This window comes from Chanodichthys erythropterus, chromosome 22 (genome assembly GCF_024489055.1).
Source record: "Chanodichthys erythropterus isolate Z2021 chromosome 22, ASM2448905v1, whole genome shotgun sequence".
In the NCBI taxonomy this organism is placed as follows: Eukaryota; Metazoa; Chordata; class Actinopteri; order Cypriniformes; family Xenocyprididae; genus Chanodichthys; species Chanodichthys erythropterus.
Window position 1 is genome coordinate 30,917,337 of NC_090242.1, and position 17,061 is coordinate 30,934,397.

The 17,061-nt window shown below is 37.6% G+C and overlaps 2 protein-coding genes across 6 annotated transcripts in view; both read right to left on the reverse strand.

Annotated features, from left to right (window-relative positions):
- Positions 1-14,884, reverse strand: part of septin4a (septin 4a) — a 23,784-nt gene extending 8,900 nt beyond the window's left edge. Inside the window, exons 1-4 of one of the 2 annotated variants that reach the window (XM_067376052.1) lie at positions 14,826-14,884; positions 3,934-4,248; positions 3,701-3,797; positions 3,530-3,616 (exon numbers count right to left, since the gene is read on the reverse strand). In XM_067376052.1, the coding sequence (XP_067232153.1) occupies positions 3,530-3,616; positions 3,701-3,797; positions 3,934-4,197 (448 nt within the window). In that variant the 5' untranslated portion in view covers positions 4,198-4,248; positions 14,826-14,884. Of the gene's footprint in view, positions 1-3,529; positions 3,617-3,700; positions 3,798-3,933; positions 4,249-6,307; positions 6,915-14,825 lie in introns of those variants that run through there. The other variant, XM_067376051.1, reaches the window with a different exon arrangement.
- zgc:162239 (uncharacterized protein LOC558037 homolog) lies at positions 7,314-16,984 on the reverse strand. 4 transcript variants are annotated; one of them, XM_067376053.1, is made up of 10 exons: positions 16,699-16,981; positions 16,480-16,564; positions 11,328-11,414; positions 11,096-11,219; positions 9,634-9,768; positions 9,385-9,502; positions 9,119-9,220; positions 8,141-8,237; positions 7,698-7,837; positions 7,319-7,590 (listed from the first exon to the last, which is right to left on the reverse strand). In XM_067376053.1, the coding sequence occupies exons 1-10, from the start codon at positions 16,897-16,899 to the stop codon at positions 7,585-7,587; spliced, it is 1,095 nt and encodes a 364-aa protein (XP_067232154.1). In that variant the 5' UTR covers positions 16,900-16,981; the 3' UTR covers positions 7,319-7,584. The 4 variants fall into 4 exon arrangements, 3 of the variants coding, with proteins under 3 accessions (XP_067232154.1, XP_067232156.1, XP_067232155.1); XR_010893592.1 differs by lacking the exon at positions 8,141-8,237 and having other exon boundaries at positions 7,314-7,590; positions 16,699-16,984; XM_067376055.1 differs by lacking the exons at positions 16,480-16,564; positions 16,699-16,981 and adding an exon at positions 14,832-14,937 and having other exon boundaries at positions 7,324-7,590.
- Between the last annotated feature and the right edge of the window lie 77 nt (positions 16,985-17,061).

The following is a 17,061-nucleotide window of genomic DNA, read 5'->3' on the forward strand; positions in this document are numbered from 1 at the left end:
GCGATGCACTGGGTTTTCTGACACCTTTCTATCAGAACCAGCAATTTGAGCTACAGTAGCTCGTTTGTTGGATCGGACCACAGGGGCCAGCCTTTGCTCCCCACGTGCATCAATGAGCCTCTGCCGCCCATGACCCAGTCACCGGTTCACCACTGTTTCTTCCTTGGACCACTTTTGATAGATACTGACCACTGCAGACCGGACTACCCCACAAGAGCTGCAGTTTTGGAGATGCTCTGACCCAGTCGTCTAGCCATCACAATTTGGCCCTTGTCAAACTCGCTCAAATCCTTACACTTTCCCATCTTTCCTGTTTCTAACACATCAACTTTGAGGACAAAATGTTCACTTGGTGCCTAATATATCCCACCCACTAACAGGTGCTGTGATGAAGAGATAATCAGTGTTATTCACTTCACCTGTCAGTGCTCATAATGTTTTGACTGATCAGTGTATATGTATATATGAGGCTGTTGATTTAACGAGATAATTAGATAAAATTAATTGCGGTAAAAAATAACGCATTTAAATTTTTAACACATTTAACGTACTTGCCTTGTCCCAGACCTATGTAGTTCATCTGACATTACATACAGTTGTTTGACAACATGATGGCGCCTGCTTTCACACAGTGTGTGGACTGTAACACCAGAGAAAATAGGATTATTGACCTACTGTATGCAAACATAAAGGATGCATACAGTGCCACCCCAGTGCTTGCACTGGGGAAAGCAGACCACAACCTTATTCTGCTTCAGCCTCACTACAAACCAAGAGTGAGGAGGCTACACACAACTACACGCTCATTCAGGAAGTGGTCTCCAGAGGCAGAGCAAGCTCTGAGAGACTGCTTCGAAACTACAGACTGGGATGTACTGCAGGGGTCGCACAGTGGGGACATCGAGTAGGCTGTTGACTGCACTTCTGACTACATCAACTTCAGTATGGATGCTGTTGTTCCGGTTAGAACTGTACGATGCTATGCTAACAACAAGCCCTGGATTATGAGTAACATCGAGGGTCTTCTGAACCAGAAGAAGAGGGTCTTAAGAGACGGTGACCAGCAGAGTCCAGATCAGGGAAGCAAAGGAGCAGTACAAGAGGAATCTGGAGCAGAAACTGCAGAACAACAGCATGAAGAAGATGTGGGACAGGATGAAAATAATCACCAGATGCAGCTCAAAGTGGGGCGACACCATTGAAGGAGATGTGGAGAGAGCAAACCAGCTGAACAGCTTCTTTAACAGGTTTGACCACCCAAACTCATTCACACCTCATAACGCTGCCCCCAGGCACCTAGGCATGCAGACAGATTCTACAAACATTTGTGAAAGAATGGGTCACTCTCAGGAGCTCAGTGAATTCAAGCGAGGTACCATGATAGGTTGCCACCTGTGTAATAAGTCCATTTGTGAAATTTCCTCATCGCTAAATACTCCAGTCAACTGTTATTGGTATCACAACAAAGTGGAAGCAATTGGGAACACCAGCAACTCAGCCACAAAGTGGTAGGCCACTTAAAATCACAGAGCACATGCTGAGGTGCACAATGTGCAGAAGTCGCCAGCTTTCTGCAGAGTCAATAGCTACAGACCTCCAAACTTTATGTGGCTTCAGATTAGCTCAAGAACAGTGCATAGAGAGCTTCATGGGATGGGTTTCCATGACCGAGCAGCTGCATCCAAGCCTTACATCACCAAGTGCAATGCAGAGCGTCTGATGCAGTGGTGTAAAGCACGCCGCCACTGGACTCTAGAGCAGTGACGAATCATCCTTCTCTGTCTGGCAATCCGATGGAGGAGTCTGGGTTTGGCAGTTGCCAGGAAAACGGTACTTGCCTGACTGCATTGTGCCAAGTGTAAAGTTTGGTGGAGGGGGGATTATGGTGTGGGGTTGTTTTTTAGGGGTTGGGCTTGGCCCCTTAGTTTCAGTGAAAGGAACTCTTAATGCTTCAACATACAAAAACATTTTGGACAATTTCATGCTCCCAACTTTGTGGGAACAGTTTGGGGATGACCCCTTCCTGTTCCAACATGACTGCGCACCAGTGCACAAGGCAAGGTCCATAAAGACATGGATGAGTGAGTTTGGTGTGGAGGAACTTGACTGGCCTGCACAGAGTCCTCCTGACCTAAACCCGATAGAACACCTTTGGGATGAATTAGACTGAGGACTGCGAGCCAGGCCTCGTCGTCCAACATCAGTGCCCGACCTCACAAATGCACTATTAGAAGAATGGTCAAAAATTCCCATAAACACACTCTTTCCTTGTGGAAAGCCTTCGCAGAAGAGTTGAAGCTGTTATAGCTGCAAAGGGTGGGCCAACTCCATATTAAACCATACGGATTTAGAATGGGATGTCATTAAAGTTCATGTGCATGTAACGGCAAGCAAACTTATATATATATATATATATATATATAAAAATATATATAAGATATTTAATCATTAAGACATTTACTGCCACCTATTGGCAGTTTTAGTTTCTTATTTAGTGTCTAATAAAAAAAAATTAAAGGTTTAGTTTACCCAAAAATGAAAATTCAGTCATCATTTACTTCTAACTGCATAGTCCAAAAGTTAAATCGCATAAATGTTGAATCGCATAAAATATTTCTTTCTAAAGCCACTTTTTGTAACATCTCTTTGATGCTTTACACAATAATGACTACAAATTATCTTTTGGGAGTAATTTTTTTTCTATTCCAATGCTCAACTTTTCCATTGTTTTTTTTATGTAAACATGCGCTAGATGGACGTGTATGACCGTTACGCTCATGTCTTACGTGTTTTGCAGCGCCTAGTTAAAAGAATTTCAACATTTCCTCGAAGCACCGCTCAGTTTCATAACTGTGGACTAATCAGATGACCCCGGAGGTAAGCACTGTGAGATTTTGTTTACAGTAGCAATTTGGCATGGCAAATGTTTTATTTAAAGGCTACATGGCTGAGGCAGTCAGAGTGGCTGTGTCTGGATAGCCAATGTGGTTATTTTCTTTTTTCCCCATGTCAAAAATATATCTATCTATATCTATATATCTATATCTAAATATATCTTTCTATATTCTGTTGTTTGCCTTTTTCTATTATTTCCATTATTGCGCTTTTTTTAAACAATTCCTGAGTGCTGCATCTCACGTTTTTAGGTGTAAAGACGCGTTCTTTGTGAACGAGCCTTTGGCCTCTAACTCAAACACTGGCAAGTAAAATCTAACAATTTATTAGCCAATGGCTAAGACAGACATTTAGTCGCCTCACATGAAAATGTAGTCGCTTATGCGAGTGCATATGCATTGCAGAGGGTTGTGTGTTTTTGTCATTTTTATTATTTTTTAAATGTCTATACAGTTTGTATTAAGTTTTAGTTTGACTACTTCAACTTAAAAAGCAATATTTCTCATTTTCATTTAGTTTAAGTGTTTTTTTTATGTATTTTGTTTCAGTTAAATAAATAAATAATTCACTTTATGTTATTTCAAGTAATGAAAAGGTTTTAGTTTTAGTTAACAATAATAACCCAGACACTTACCTTCAGCATTCAGCATTTTCCTGTCTTTGTAAAGGTCGGTGAGGAAGAGACTGTTGACTAGTGTAGATTTCCCTAAACCTGACTCCCCTGGAAGGATCAAAAGACGGTTTTATAGGACATAAAATATAACTTTTACTTTGGCTATCTGTCTTTGACATCTGATGATCTCACCTGCCACCATAAGAGTAAAAGCAAACCCCTTTTTCACAGATTTCCTGTGCACTTGGTTAGGCAGCGTTGCAAAGCCAACATACTCCTTATCTTGATCCTAAAAAAAAAAGAAAAAATCTCAGACAGTGATTTGATTTCAAAATAAGTGAACCTGGATTTTTAAAATCAATTTTGGAGCAAGCAATATAATAGCCTGAGTCAACATTACACCACATACAGAGCATTAACATTACCTCAGCGGAATCATAGGGGTCAAATCTGCCCCAAGGACTTTTCGGGCGAGAGGGGCTCAGGGGAGAATCCAGAGAGCTCATGGAGCTGAGCTGGCCACGTTGGGGTAACTCCGGCTCAGAGCCCAGGAGACTTCTGCTCACTCGTCGTGTGAAAGTGGGCGTCCCTGGGGTGTGAGGGTGGGTGCTGCCGTCGGGCTCCCTGTCCATCATGGGTGTCTCATGTCCAGGGAAAGTGTGACCGGCTCTAGGGGGCAGGTCTCTCATGGTATAGGCCAGTTCAGCATCCTCACAGTCTTCTATGGCTAAACTAGACAACTGCAGATGCAGGACAAATTACTTTATAGTTTTAGTTTAGATAAACTTAAAATAATCTGTTTGGACCTAATGGTGCATTCCATTCATCCTTGGGAGATTCCTAGTTATCAGCAGGAACTTTTAACTGGAATGCCCACTCAAGTCGTTGGTACGACAGGGAAACTCAGGGGATTCGCAACATCCCGACTTCAGAATCCAGTATGGATGTTCAGCACATAATCCATAGTAAAAGTGTAGCAATATATTGTTTATTAGCACTTCAGTTTGTCTGTGTCTCAATAAACTCAGTGGTGCACATACTATCGAGCCTTTATTTGTGGACATGATACTTCAGCATACTGTGCAAAGTACCACTTTTTTATGTGTTTGTATATCGAAAGAGCAAGCACAACAAAGGTTCTCTTTCGAAAGGGAACTCGCTCTGCGTTTGATTACGCAATGGGGAACGTCACGTGACCCAGGTGTCTGAAGGCAACTATCCAATAACTCCAATCCCTATTGGCCGGCAACAGCCTATGATGTCATATGGCACGACCTGGAAGTATAGAAGGAGCGCCTGGAGAAACAGAAACCATCTCATCGTCTTTCGGTCCTGTTCTGTCTGATTGCGACTATACCAACTCCGGTAAGGTTTTTATATGCCTTACAAACGTTCATGAGAGTGTGTTTATCCGTGTTTCCGGGTTTGACACTTATATACACTTTTTCTGAGGGTGAGTTGCTAAGCGTTTCCTTCGAAACTGCTTGACGTTTGTCAGCCATATCATTTGGCATATTATTTAATTGTATGATGAATTGTGATTGGCCGTTTATTTTTTGATCTAATTAGTAGGGGTGTAACAATATATTGCGTCATAATATAAATTGCAATACAAAAACGCAACAATATGTATCGTGGATAGTGACAATCTATATTGAGTATAGTTCAGTGACAGATTGCAATAATATTCGTCTAAAATAATTCTGTATTTTCAGCTTCAGCTTCAGAATCATGAATATTTTTATTCTGGTGTCACCATTGTCCTGTGCATTGGGTTACCTGCACCAAGTCCAAGCCTTTTCATTTCCACCCCCAATGTGATACCAAATGTAGCATTTTAATTAACAGGACATTTTTTGTTAACTTTTTACCATGTCTTGGAGTATCACAAAAATATTGTATCGTGAGTTCAGTATCGTGATACAGTACAGTCCAAAAGTTTGGAACCACTAAGATTTTTAATGTTTTTAAAAGAAGTTTCGTCTGCTCACCAAGGCTACATTTATTTAATTAAAAATACAGTAAAAAAACAGTAATATTGTGAAATATTATTACAATTTAAAATAAATGTGTACTATTTAAATATATTTGACAAAGTAATGTATTCCTGTGATGCAAAGCTGAATTTTCAGCATCATTACTCCAGTCTTCAGTGTCACATGATCCTTCAGAAATCATTCTGTGCACAGATGATGTATATTAATATTATTCCTTTCAGTGCACCTAATAAATAGTCTTTTATCAGTTAGTAAAGACAGTTTCAAGTAATATTGCAAAAATATATAAACAAAACATCCTCTTTAGCACCTTTAACCAACTAACAGGTTTTAACTCTACTTTTACAGTTAAAATTAGAACCATTTTTACAGTGTATGCTCAACAGGTTTGAACGTCATACATTAACACAGCTTTAACACAGCTTCAACACAGGAAGTCGCTCAGACTCTAATGAAAACAACGTGACCTGCATCCAGCCTGTCACTGTTCATTAGTCCAGACACATTAATACCTCACTAATGCTCTGATCTCCTCCAGTATGGTTCTAGGGAAGTGGGGGTCGAGACTGCAGGCACAGTTTGATTGTTTTGTTACAACTCTAACTACATTTCAATCATAAATGAGTAGTTGAATTGTTATGCATTCATACCTCAGGTTCTGGAGTCAATGAAAGTGTGTAAACAGAGAGAAAGAGACCATATTAAAGTTTCCAAATCAACGTAAAATCGGTCAGAGGCGTTTTTGACCTATATTTGCAAATCCATAATTTAGAAACTATATAATGTTTATAAAAACCCTTACCGCGTTGTCTGTACATCGCATTCACGAACCGGTTGGTGGTCGACGACAGGTGCTCCATTTTACTAGACGGAGTTTACATCCACTTGTCAGTGCTGTTGATGTTTACCTAAGTAAATCTTCCTCAATGTGGAGTTTATCTGTGGAGATTAGTCCAGAAAAATCTCCGCAATTAAGTTAACGCAACTTTCCTGACACCAAACGTTCAGAGAAAAGCAAAGGTACAGCACACACAAACCAGCACAGCCAACTGTTTAAAGCTATCAGTGAGAGCTGTGCGTCGCGTTCACTTGCAGTATACTGGGAGCGTTTTAGCTGCGTCGCGCTTGATTGGTCGACTAGGTGCCGACGCCAGTGAAGATGCGTTGATTCGCGACATAGTGTTTGCTTGTCAGTATAATATAATAAATATAATGCCTTTAAAATATAAATACCAATTAAAAACTGAAACAACTGGACTAAGTAGTAAATAATAAATGCGTAGCCTACTCTGAACTAATCGCTATAACCATGAAAAGACAAGTTTTCTTACAGTAGCCGAATGGAACAATAGTAAATCTACCGCAGTTTAAAGGGAATAGCCTTTCTGGCTAACTGAGTATCATTTTTTTTAAATTTCAATTTGTCCTACTAGATTCTGTTTAAGGCTATAGCCTACTGTAAAAACTATGTAACATAGGCTATAAAAAAAGAATGTATAGCCTACAGTAACTCAATTAACTCAGTTACATTTAATAACATGACAATTTCATTTTACTATAAAATAAGTATGAATTAGTCTACACTGTAGGTTAATTTAGAGTGAAATAATAAAATTAACAAGACAATACATGTGCTTTCCACTGATAGTTGCTTTTTGACTTAAGATCATTTAAAGTTAAAAGCAGCAGTAAAAAAATATTTTTGTTACATTGGTTATAAATTGAGTTTTGTTTTTTAGACTGTTAATCAATTCATTAACCTCACATATTCAACAATTTTCACACACCTCAAAGAAATTGAAAGAGCTCATATATTCGACAGGGCTCTGTTTTTATTCTGTATTAAAAAATGTACAATATTAATTTTTCAAATTAATGTAATTGTCTGATAAATTGTCAGCCCTATGACATTAGCAGGTGAATTACTGCTTAAAAAAAAAGTTTTATTAAAATAAAACAGTCGTTCTATATAATATAATTTAGTCAAAACTCCTTCTCTTCTCTGTTCCATCTTGTAGTTTTAGTGAGACACATATTGTCCTCTTCTGTTATCCAGCTGGCAAATCCTTACACATTCTCCTATTGCTGAAAATAAAAAATAAAAGATATTAACAGGCTCATGAAATTCTCTCAGTGATAAGGGATAAATAAGTTGTAAGTCTTAGTGTTTTTTTGTTTTTTTTTTAATTTACCAAGCACAGGTTCTTGCACAAGCAGTTTATTCGATAGTTCTCATACAATACATGGTGAGTCGAATGTTTCAGGTCCTGCATGTGCGTGCGGATCAACATGTTCCTCAGATGAACAAAATCACTGTGAGATGGATTCTCAACTGTTGGAGAGAAAAATGGTGATGTTTAAAAGAGCTGTTACATATAGTACACCCACCATATTCAACCTCTCTGCTATGTTCCAAGATTTTTGAACATAAAAAAATTAGTCTCTTCCTCTTTTTATTTGGGAAAGAGCAGTGTAATCCTTTACAATTTCTCCTGTGTTTCACAGAAAGTGGGAAACAACATGATAATGACAGACACAATGACATAATTTTTTAAGATCTATTCTTGTTATCTTAAATGTTACCTCAAGCATAATGACATGACATCATGACATCTCATGGTGTGAGTAAACATACCCTCTACAATACCCCATGGATAGACACGGGCTCGAACTCTTCTGCTGTCTCTCTCTACTAATGTATTACTCCCAATAACAGCAAAGGGTATACTTCTCTATGAGAGGACATGGAAACATTGTAGAGCTGTCAGTCACCAAAAGTGTAATAAAAAAATAACAAAAAGCCAACAAGCTGAACCCTTATTAAAAACGTACCTTTAATTAAACTGAATGTCAAATTTTAAAAGCAAATTTTTAAAAAACTGTACTTGCAGATAATGTAATATTAATGAAATAAATAAGTCTACACTTTCATTACGCACACTTTTAAAAAGTGCACTTTGCAATAAATGTCAAATAAAAAGTTTAAATCATTATATTTTAATAATCTTTTGTTGTACTTTAAAGATGTAAACATATTAATTTACACATTAATGTACACATATTAATCTAGAGTGTGTTGCCTAACATATTAAAAGGTACATTTAAAGTACTTGATTATAATTTTAACTCTAGTGTATTATTCGGTATTACGTTTAAAGATAATATATTTTAAATGAAGTAAATTGCAACTTCATTATTACAAATGTGTAATTAAAAAATATATTTAAATACATGACATACAAGTTTCAATAGAAATTACATTAATGTTTTAGTTTACTAGTATAAATGCCTGTCAGTACCAGAAATTACATTTCACCATATTTCAAAGACAATAGAAGTAATTATGTAATTACATAATACTCTACACTCTAATGTTCAGCTAATTACACTTAATATAAATGTAAACTTTAAAATATTTTAATTTAATTGAAACATGCAATTAAGTGTCCGAAAAGATTACATTCAGTTCATACTTAAGTACGATTTTTTTAAGAATATAGTACTTTTTTTTGTGTACTAAGGCAAGGAATACATCACAACTTCTTTTAAAAAGCAAAAAGAAATTTGTGACTCATTTCCAAAAGAAAACAATATAGTGTCCTGTAGTGCTGACCTTTAACTCTAGATCCTGCTGCCTGAAGGGATCATTATTATTCGTATCACACTCTGGGACCTGGAAGATCTTGATTTTGTACTTGTCAATCTCTGTCAAAATCTATGGAAACAAATGCAATACACTTGTTCAAATAGTAGATCTGGTTATTTTTGTTAACAATGGAAGTCATGTTCTCAAAAATATCTAAATGATACACTTTTGAAACATCTTTTAATATACTGTATGTAGGCTTTCTCAGATTGTCAGTACATACTCATTCTCACCTTGGCTTTCATATTGCGTGTCTCTTTTGGAGTGAGGCTGTCTGCTTTAGCCAGCACTGGCACAATGTTGACCTTCTGATCCAGGGCCTTCATGAAGTTCACATCAATTGGTTTGAGACTAAGAAAGCACAAAAGGCATTGGTTAACTGACTTAACACATGACGGTCTCTTCTCTGCAGTATATTTTTATGGTTGTTGAAATCCCGAGACAGAGATAACCACAAAACCTGTGCTAAGAAGAGGTCTTACCCATGGCCATGAGGTGAGATGAAGTACAGACAGCAGTGCACTCTGTTGTCCGTTATGTTTTTACGGTTCAGCCCGATCTCATCTCTGCGGTACTTCTCCATCTGCTGGTCGACATAATGAACTGCGGCCTTCCAGCTGCAAGCAAAACCATGTCTAAATACCTTTTAGAATGTTTCATAATTCCTTTTAACAGGACCCAAGTAATTAAGAGTAAAAGTAGGAAAAATAGAGCATAATAATTCTTAAAAAGCATTTTCAACTCAATGCATAACATGTCAAAATATTTGAAGAATTGCTTTCTTATTTAAAAAAAAAATATATTACTAATAGCACTAAACTATGTTTAAATTAATACACTCACATGAGATGTAGACTCTAGTCACATAGCCTAATATAAGCTCAAATGATGACCTGAATTTTACACCAGAAACCAGTGTTGGGGTAACGCATTACAAGTACCACGAGTTTTGTAATCATTACTTTTTTCTAGTAACTAAAGTAACGCATTACTTTTAAATGCAGAACAAAATATCTGTTACTTTTTCAAATAAGTAACGCAAGTTACTTTGTTTTCCCATTTACTGACTGAAAGCTCTCCTGTCCCCGTGTTGGAAGAAATCGTGAAAAGGTTCAGAGGCATTGTGTGCGCTTCGGAAACATGACGGTTATTGTAGTTCTAATCTAAATGTGAGGAGGCATTTACTCATCTCACTTGGACGAAAACAGATTCATTATTCCTCAAAATGAATAAAAACAGTAAATTGCAAACTCAGAATACTAAGCAAACCTGCAATAATTAAATATGTTAAATTAGACAAATATACTTTATGTATTTCATCTCACTTTATGAACCATTGATGATCCAATTCAACAATGCTAATAAGCAAAATGACTTTAGATAAGCATCACATTTGTTTTTCTTTTTTTTCTTTACATTTTTTATAGTGCTGAAGTAAGAGTGTTGATTCAATTAACTTCTCCTTTATCATATTCTTCTGCAATCCAGAATGGGAGCCAAGCTGAAAGGTTTCTTTGAGCTGTGCTCTCTACCGTACAGGTGTGAATTTGCATTTCCTTCAGCCTGAGGCTTGTTCATTTCACATTTGGTGTGAAAGAAAGGGCCTTTACATTTGTCAAAAATAGAACTCATGTATATATATATATATATATATATAAACAAGCAAGCCCAGCCCAGATGAGAAAAAGACATAACTCATTACATTACATTAAAATAAACACAATTAGTTACTTTTTTTTAGGCTGTAACACAATATTGTTATGCATTACTTTTAAGTAACTTTCCCCAACACTACCAGAAATGCCCTTTTATTGGACAGTTTCAGTTGGGGAATAAATGAATCATTAAACACGTTGCTGTTGCATGATGCTTCTACACCCCTAGATGTCAGTATAAGCTCAATATCAACAACTGCAGCATAGTGCACCTTTAACACTTAAGTACCTTTCATTATTATTAATGGCATCTCCAAAACCAGGGGTGTCGATAACAGTGAGCCTTAGATTTACTCCCTCTTCAACAATGTCAATGGTACTTTTTGTTATTGACACTGTCTGAGCTATCTTCTCTGCGAGAAAGAAATGGATACATTTCACAACAGATCTTTTCTGCATGATTTTTGGATGCTTTTATAAGAAGTATGAATACAATTGTTGTTGAGTAATGTTAAGTGTACCTGAAACATCAGGAATGCATCTGTCCATATAGAGGTTTGTGAGGAAAAGGCTGTTGACAAGAGTGGATTTGCCTAAGCCAGACTCACCTAAACATACAAATTATATATTTTAAGATTAAAATTTAGTTAAATATGAAATGTTTTTAAAGGGTTAGTTCACCCCAAAATGAAAATTATCCCATGATTTACTCACCCTTATGCCATACTAGGTATATATGACTTCTTCTTTCAGACGAACACAATAGGAGATATATTTAAAAATATACTTGCTCCTCCAAGCTTTATAATGGTTGTGAAGGGGGGCCACATTTTGAAGCCAATAAAAATGCTATTTGGGGGAAGACCCTAGCGCTATATTTGGGCGAACTCTTCTTCTTTTGCTGTTGCTTGATTTGAGGACTGCGCGTGGCGTCACCAGGTTTTTGCGTAGTTTAGAGTGACAAATCGTACCAGCGTACTTTGAAGTCAAAATGCGTATCCGCAAATTGCGTACAGGTTGGCAGGTCTGCTTATTGATAGAACGGTCGACCACTTTACCTTCTGCCTTGTCAGTCCCCTCACCTCAGAATCTACCTCCTCAAAAACGGTAGCGTTAGCTAATCCACCGGAGCTTTAGCTAGCTGGCTAACGTTGCGTTCTCTCCTGCTGTGTTCAATGACTCAATTCATCAAGCTGTAGCTAACGTTAGCTAAGTCTATGTCAACAGAGCTCGAGGGTAACAACTTAGATATACCAGAAAATATTAAAACTATTGAAACCATCACTCACCAAATTCAGTCAGGTAAATCGCCGAGCCAGGCGTGCTTTCAGCTTCTGATGGTGGACTGCACTGGTGATGCAAGGCCCTTCGCGTTAATATTTCCATGCACTCGCGCTCCCTTCTGGCACGCGCACCTGTTCGCAGTTGAATCGCAGTTCACTGAGGCTGCGTCCGAAAACCTAGGTAGCTGTCTTGCTGCCTCGCTGTCTTATAAGAGAATGACTTATACGGCAGCGTTTGTGCATGAAGGTACCTCACAAAACTGATTTCGGTGGAGTTTAATGATCTACGGCAATATAGCGCGAGCGAGAACTAAACAAAGATTTAATTACTACAGTAGTAATTTCTTGATAGAAATGATATCAAAATTGAAATATGTTGGTCAAAATCGTACATTTATACACAAACTGAGCAGAAAACGCAACTTTCGGACGCCATCTTTATTTTTCTAGCTCAACTGTCACAGAATGGAAAGCACAGGATTGTGAGATATCAAAGGTAGCTAAGGATACATCTATGCTTCCTTCAAAAATCGATCTGAGGAAGGTATCTCATGAGACAGAAATTGGATTCAGACGTGCCTTGATGCATTACTACCTTGAAATGTGTCCTCAGAAGGCAGCATTTTCCAGTTTTCGGACGCAGCCTGAATACCCCCCCCCAAAAAAAAATTCTCATCAAATCTACACGATTCACATTGGTCACCTATTTGGTTTCAAAACGGCGAATTTCGCCAAAAGGTGAGGGATTTTCATGTATGATATTTAAAACTTTATTAACTATAATAACTAGCTTTAGGCAGACGGCCGTGCGCATCGATTTGCGCTGGAAGAGCAAACTCTGACCCGACGAATGATGCAATGACGAACGCAGAACCCTCTGGACCCCTTCCTGTTCGTCAGAGTCATGAGATACTTAGCAGACTATCATCACTCAATGCCTGGCTGTCAAAGCGGTGTCCGCAGAATAATATAGGGTTCATAGACAATTGGAAAAGTTTTTGGGGGAGACCTGACCTGTTAAAAAGAGACGGTATCCATCCCTCCTGGGATGGTGCCACTCTTCTCTCTATTAATATGGCACATAGTCTTAGAGCTGAAGCAAGACAAACCGGGGCCCAGGACAGGAAGCAGACAGACTGGCTAAACCGACCGTATGCTAGCTGTCTCACGTCACAGAAGTCAGATAAATACCAACACATAGAGACTCTTTCACCTAGATATCATCACATAGAGACTGTGTCTGTACCCCGTATTAATAAATACAAAAAAATCGCAAACCCATTTGAGGGTAAAAATTTAATTGATGTTCAACAAATAAAAAACATATCATTCTGATGAACAAATGATAAAGCTCGGTTTGATTAATATTAGATCCCTTTCTTCAAAAGCACTTATTGTAAACGATATTATCACAGACAATCTAGATGTGCTGTGTTTGATAGAAACCTGACTAAAACCGGACGATTACATTACTTTACATGGGTATTATCGACACGAGCCACGTCGGAAAGGCAAAGGGAGAAGTGTTGCTGTAATTTATAGTAATATCTGCAGTATTACTCAGTATTACTTAGTCTTTCAGATATAATTCCTTCGAAGTGATGGTGCTTTTTGTAACGTTATGTAATGTAAGTGACAAATCCCATTTGACATTTGTTCTGGTTACTGTATACAGGCCACCAGGGCATCATACAGACTTTATCAAAGAAAAACAGAGATTCTATTTATTGGACCAAAAACTTCAGCACGTAATAACTGTCAGAATACTGTCTAACACTTGATGGCTGCTCTGTTACGTCTTCGTCATCAGTTAGGAACCTGGGTGTGCTCTTTGATACCAATCTTTCATTTGAAAGCCACATTTCTAGCATTTGTAAAACCACATTCTTTCATCTTAAAAATATATCTAAATTACAGCATATGCTCTCAATGACAAATGCGAAACAGTTAGTTCATGCGTTCATGACCTCAATGCTGGATTACTGTAACGCTCTACTGAATGGTTGCCCTGCTCTTTTTATAAATAAACTACAGCTGGTCCAAGCTGTAGTTTATTTATTAACACTTTGGAATACTGATCCTTCATTAATGAATAACTACACAGGAACAAATGAGTAATGCATTATTAACACTCTAGTAACTACTATTAACGAACAAGTAACTCTGATGAATGAATTAGTAAGTAATAGTGCTCAGTTAAAGGTGTGAATTCACTATTAGCTATTCACTATTAGGTAGTTCATTATTTTTTCATACCTCCCAGAGAACTACAATATACATGTTCGTAATTAATGTGAATAATGAATAATGTATAATTAATTCTAGAGTAGAGGCCTTGGTAACCCACTTAGTAATGACTGAAGTATTACCAAATACTTAAGAAGGAATTACTAATTATTTGGATCAGTATTCTAAAGTGAAAAGCATGATAACTCTCTAGTAACTACTGTAGTCATTGTAAACTTTTGTAAAGTATTGGATAGTAATAACTCAAGAGTTACTATATAACTCTAAAGTAACTACTTCTTATTTGGATCAGTATTCTAAAGTGTAGATCATGGTAACCCACTAGTAATTACTTAAGTTTTACCAAATATATCATAAGGAATTACTGTACAAAAACATCCAAAGTTTACAAAGATTACTTGATTACTGTAATGCGCTTTTCATTGGTCTACCTGCCAGCTCCATTTCCAGATTACAATACATTTAATACACTGCTGCTAGAATACTCACCCATACCAAGCGTTCTGCTCATATCACCCCAATTTTGTATGATCTCCACTGGCTTCCAGTTGCCTACAGTATTAAATTCAAAATTCTCCTGCTCGCTTTTAAATCTTTGCATGACTTGGCTCCCCCTTATCTTTGTAACATGCTCGTCCGCACACCCCGACTTGCTCACTACGCTCCTCTGACTCTGGCCTTCTCGTTGGCAACGCCTCTCTTCAATGGGGGGCAGATCATTCAGTGCTGACGCACCCAAACTCTGGAATTCTCTCCCCTGCTCACTTTGTTGTGTTAATAATATCTTTAAATTTAAATCATTAGTCAAAACTCACTTGTTTTCTGAATGTTATACCTCTGATTTGATGGAGCGATTGCTTTTATTGTTTTTCCTTTTATTGTTTTTCATCATTGTCTACTTGTATTATCTCTTCCTTTTTAAATGTGCATTGTAAAGCGTCCTTGAGCCCTGGAAAGGCACTATATAAATAAAACATATTATTATTGTTATTATTATTATTATCTGGACTAATATTAGTCTCTGTTTATCTTGAGGTTTAACGTAGTCAGCTGGATCGGAGCCAGATCTGGTCCATATCCGGGCCATATCCAGATCAGATGGAGGACCTGTGCTTAGACACAACGACAACGCAGCCCTGAAGTGTCAGCAGAGATTGCATCAACTACATCATCCTCTGTGAAGGCCTCACCGACACGACAGCCAGTGGCACAGATTCCCAACAAACCATCCCATAACAGCGTGATGAATACGATCTTCAACTAGATGGAACTGGATTAAATATTTTGACTGTTGCGAACCCAATCAGACTTATGACCTGTAACGCTGCCTGAATCATAATCATGCACTGTTAGCCAGAGGAGAACTGACTTTTTAAGATTGTTGCCAGCCCTATTTGTTTGAAGGGCTACTCCTACATCTTGCGTCATACGTCGCGTCAGGGGGTTACTCATTTGGCGCAAGTCGACTTGCACAGGAAGCGTATATGGTCGTCCACCGGAAGCTAGCTATTTGAATTTATAAGGTTTCAAATATGGATATTTTTCTTACAAAAATGCATCACTTGGCTTTAAAAGGCCTTTATTAACCCCCTGGAGCTGTGTGGATTACTTTTATTATGAATGGATGCATTTTTTTGTGACAAAATGTGGCCCCCCATTCATAACCATTATAAAGCTTGGAGGAGCAAAGATATTTTTAAATATATCTCTGAAGATCATCATATACAGCAAGGATGGCTTGAGGGTGAGTAAATCATGGGATAATTTTCATTTTTGGGTAAACTAACCCTTTAAGCAAGGATGCATTAAATGCACTTTTGAACTTTCTAAATAAACCTGAAAATGTATCACAACTGTTTAAACATTGGTAATAATAAGAAATGTTTCGTGAACAGCAAGTCATCATATTAGAATGATTTCTGAAGGATCATGTGACACTGAAGACTTGGAGTAATGATGCTGAAAATTCAGTTTTGATCACAAAAATAAATATATATTAAAGTAAAAAAAGAGTTTTTTTTAAAAAATTGTAATAATACCTCACAATATTACTGTTTTTACTGTATTTTTGATCAAATAAATGCAGCCTTGGTGAACAAACACAAAGACTTCTTTCAAAAATAGTTTTGTGTGTGTTTCTTACCAACAACCATGAGATTGAACACAAATCCTTTTTTCACTGCTTTCTGCCGGACTTGGATTGGCAGTGTCACAACGCCAACATATTCCTAGGAGGGACAACGGAAAATGTATGTCACATCATCCATCTTTTTAAAGTGTAATAATATTTCACAATATTACTGTGTTTTACTGTATTTTTTATAAAATGAGAGACTTCATCACACTTTGTGTGTTACAATACCTCCGAGGAGTCATATGGGTCAAAGCGGCCCCGTGGATTCTTGGGACTCTTAGGTGATTTTTCATCAACGGGAAGAGTCTTTTGTTCAAGCAGAGATGGGGATAAGCAGAATGTGTCAGATGAAAGGATACATTTATCTTTGTCCTCTGCTTGAGTGGAGTCAAGAAGAGAAGTGTCAGGATCCCTGGGGAGACTCTCCATTCCAGAGTCATCCAGCAGTAAGGAAAACTATCAGCAAGGCAGATCGATTGAATGTGATGATTGACAGCTTATGTGAACTGAATTTGTACATGTTCCTAAATCTTTTCAAAGCTATTTGCATTGCAAAATAGGACCTACCTCCTCTACTAAGGCAGATATTCA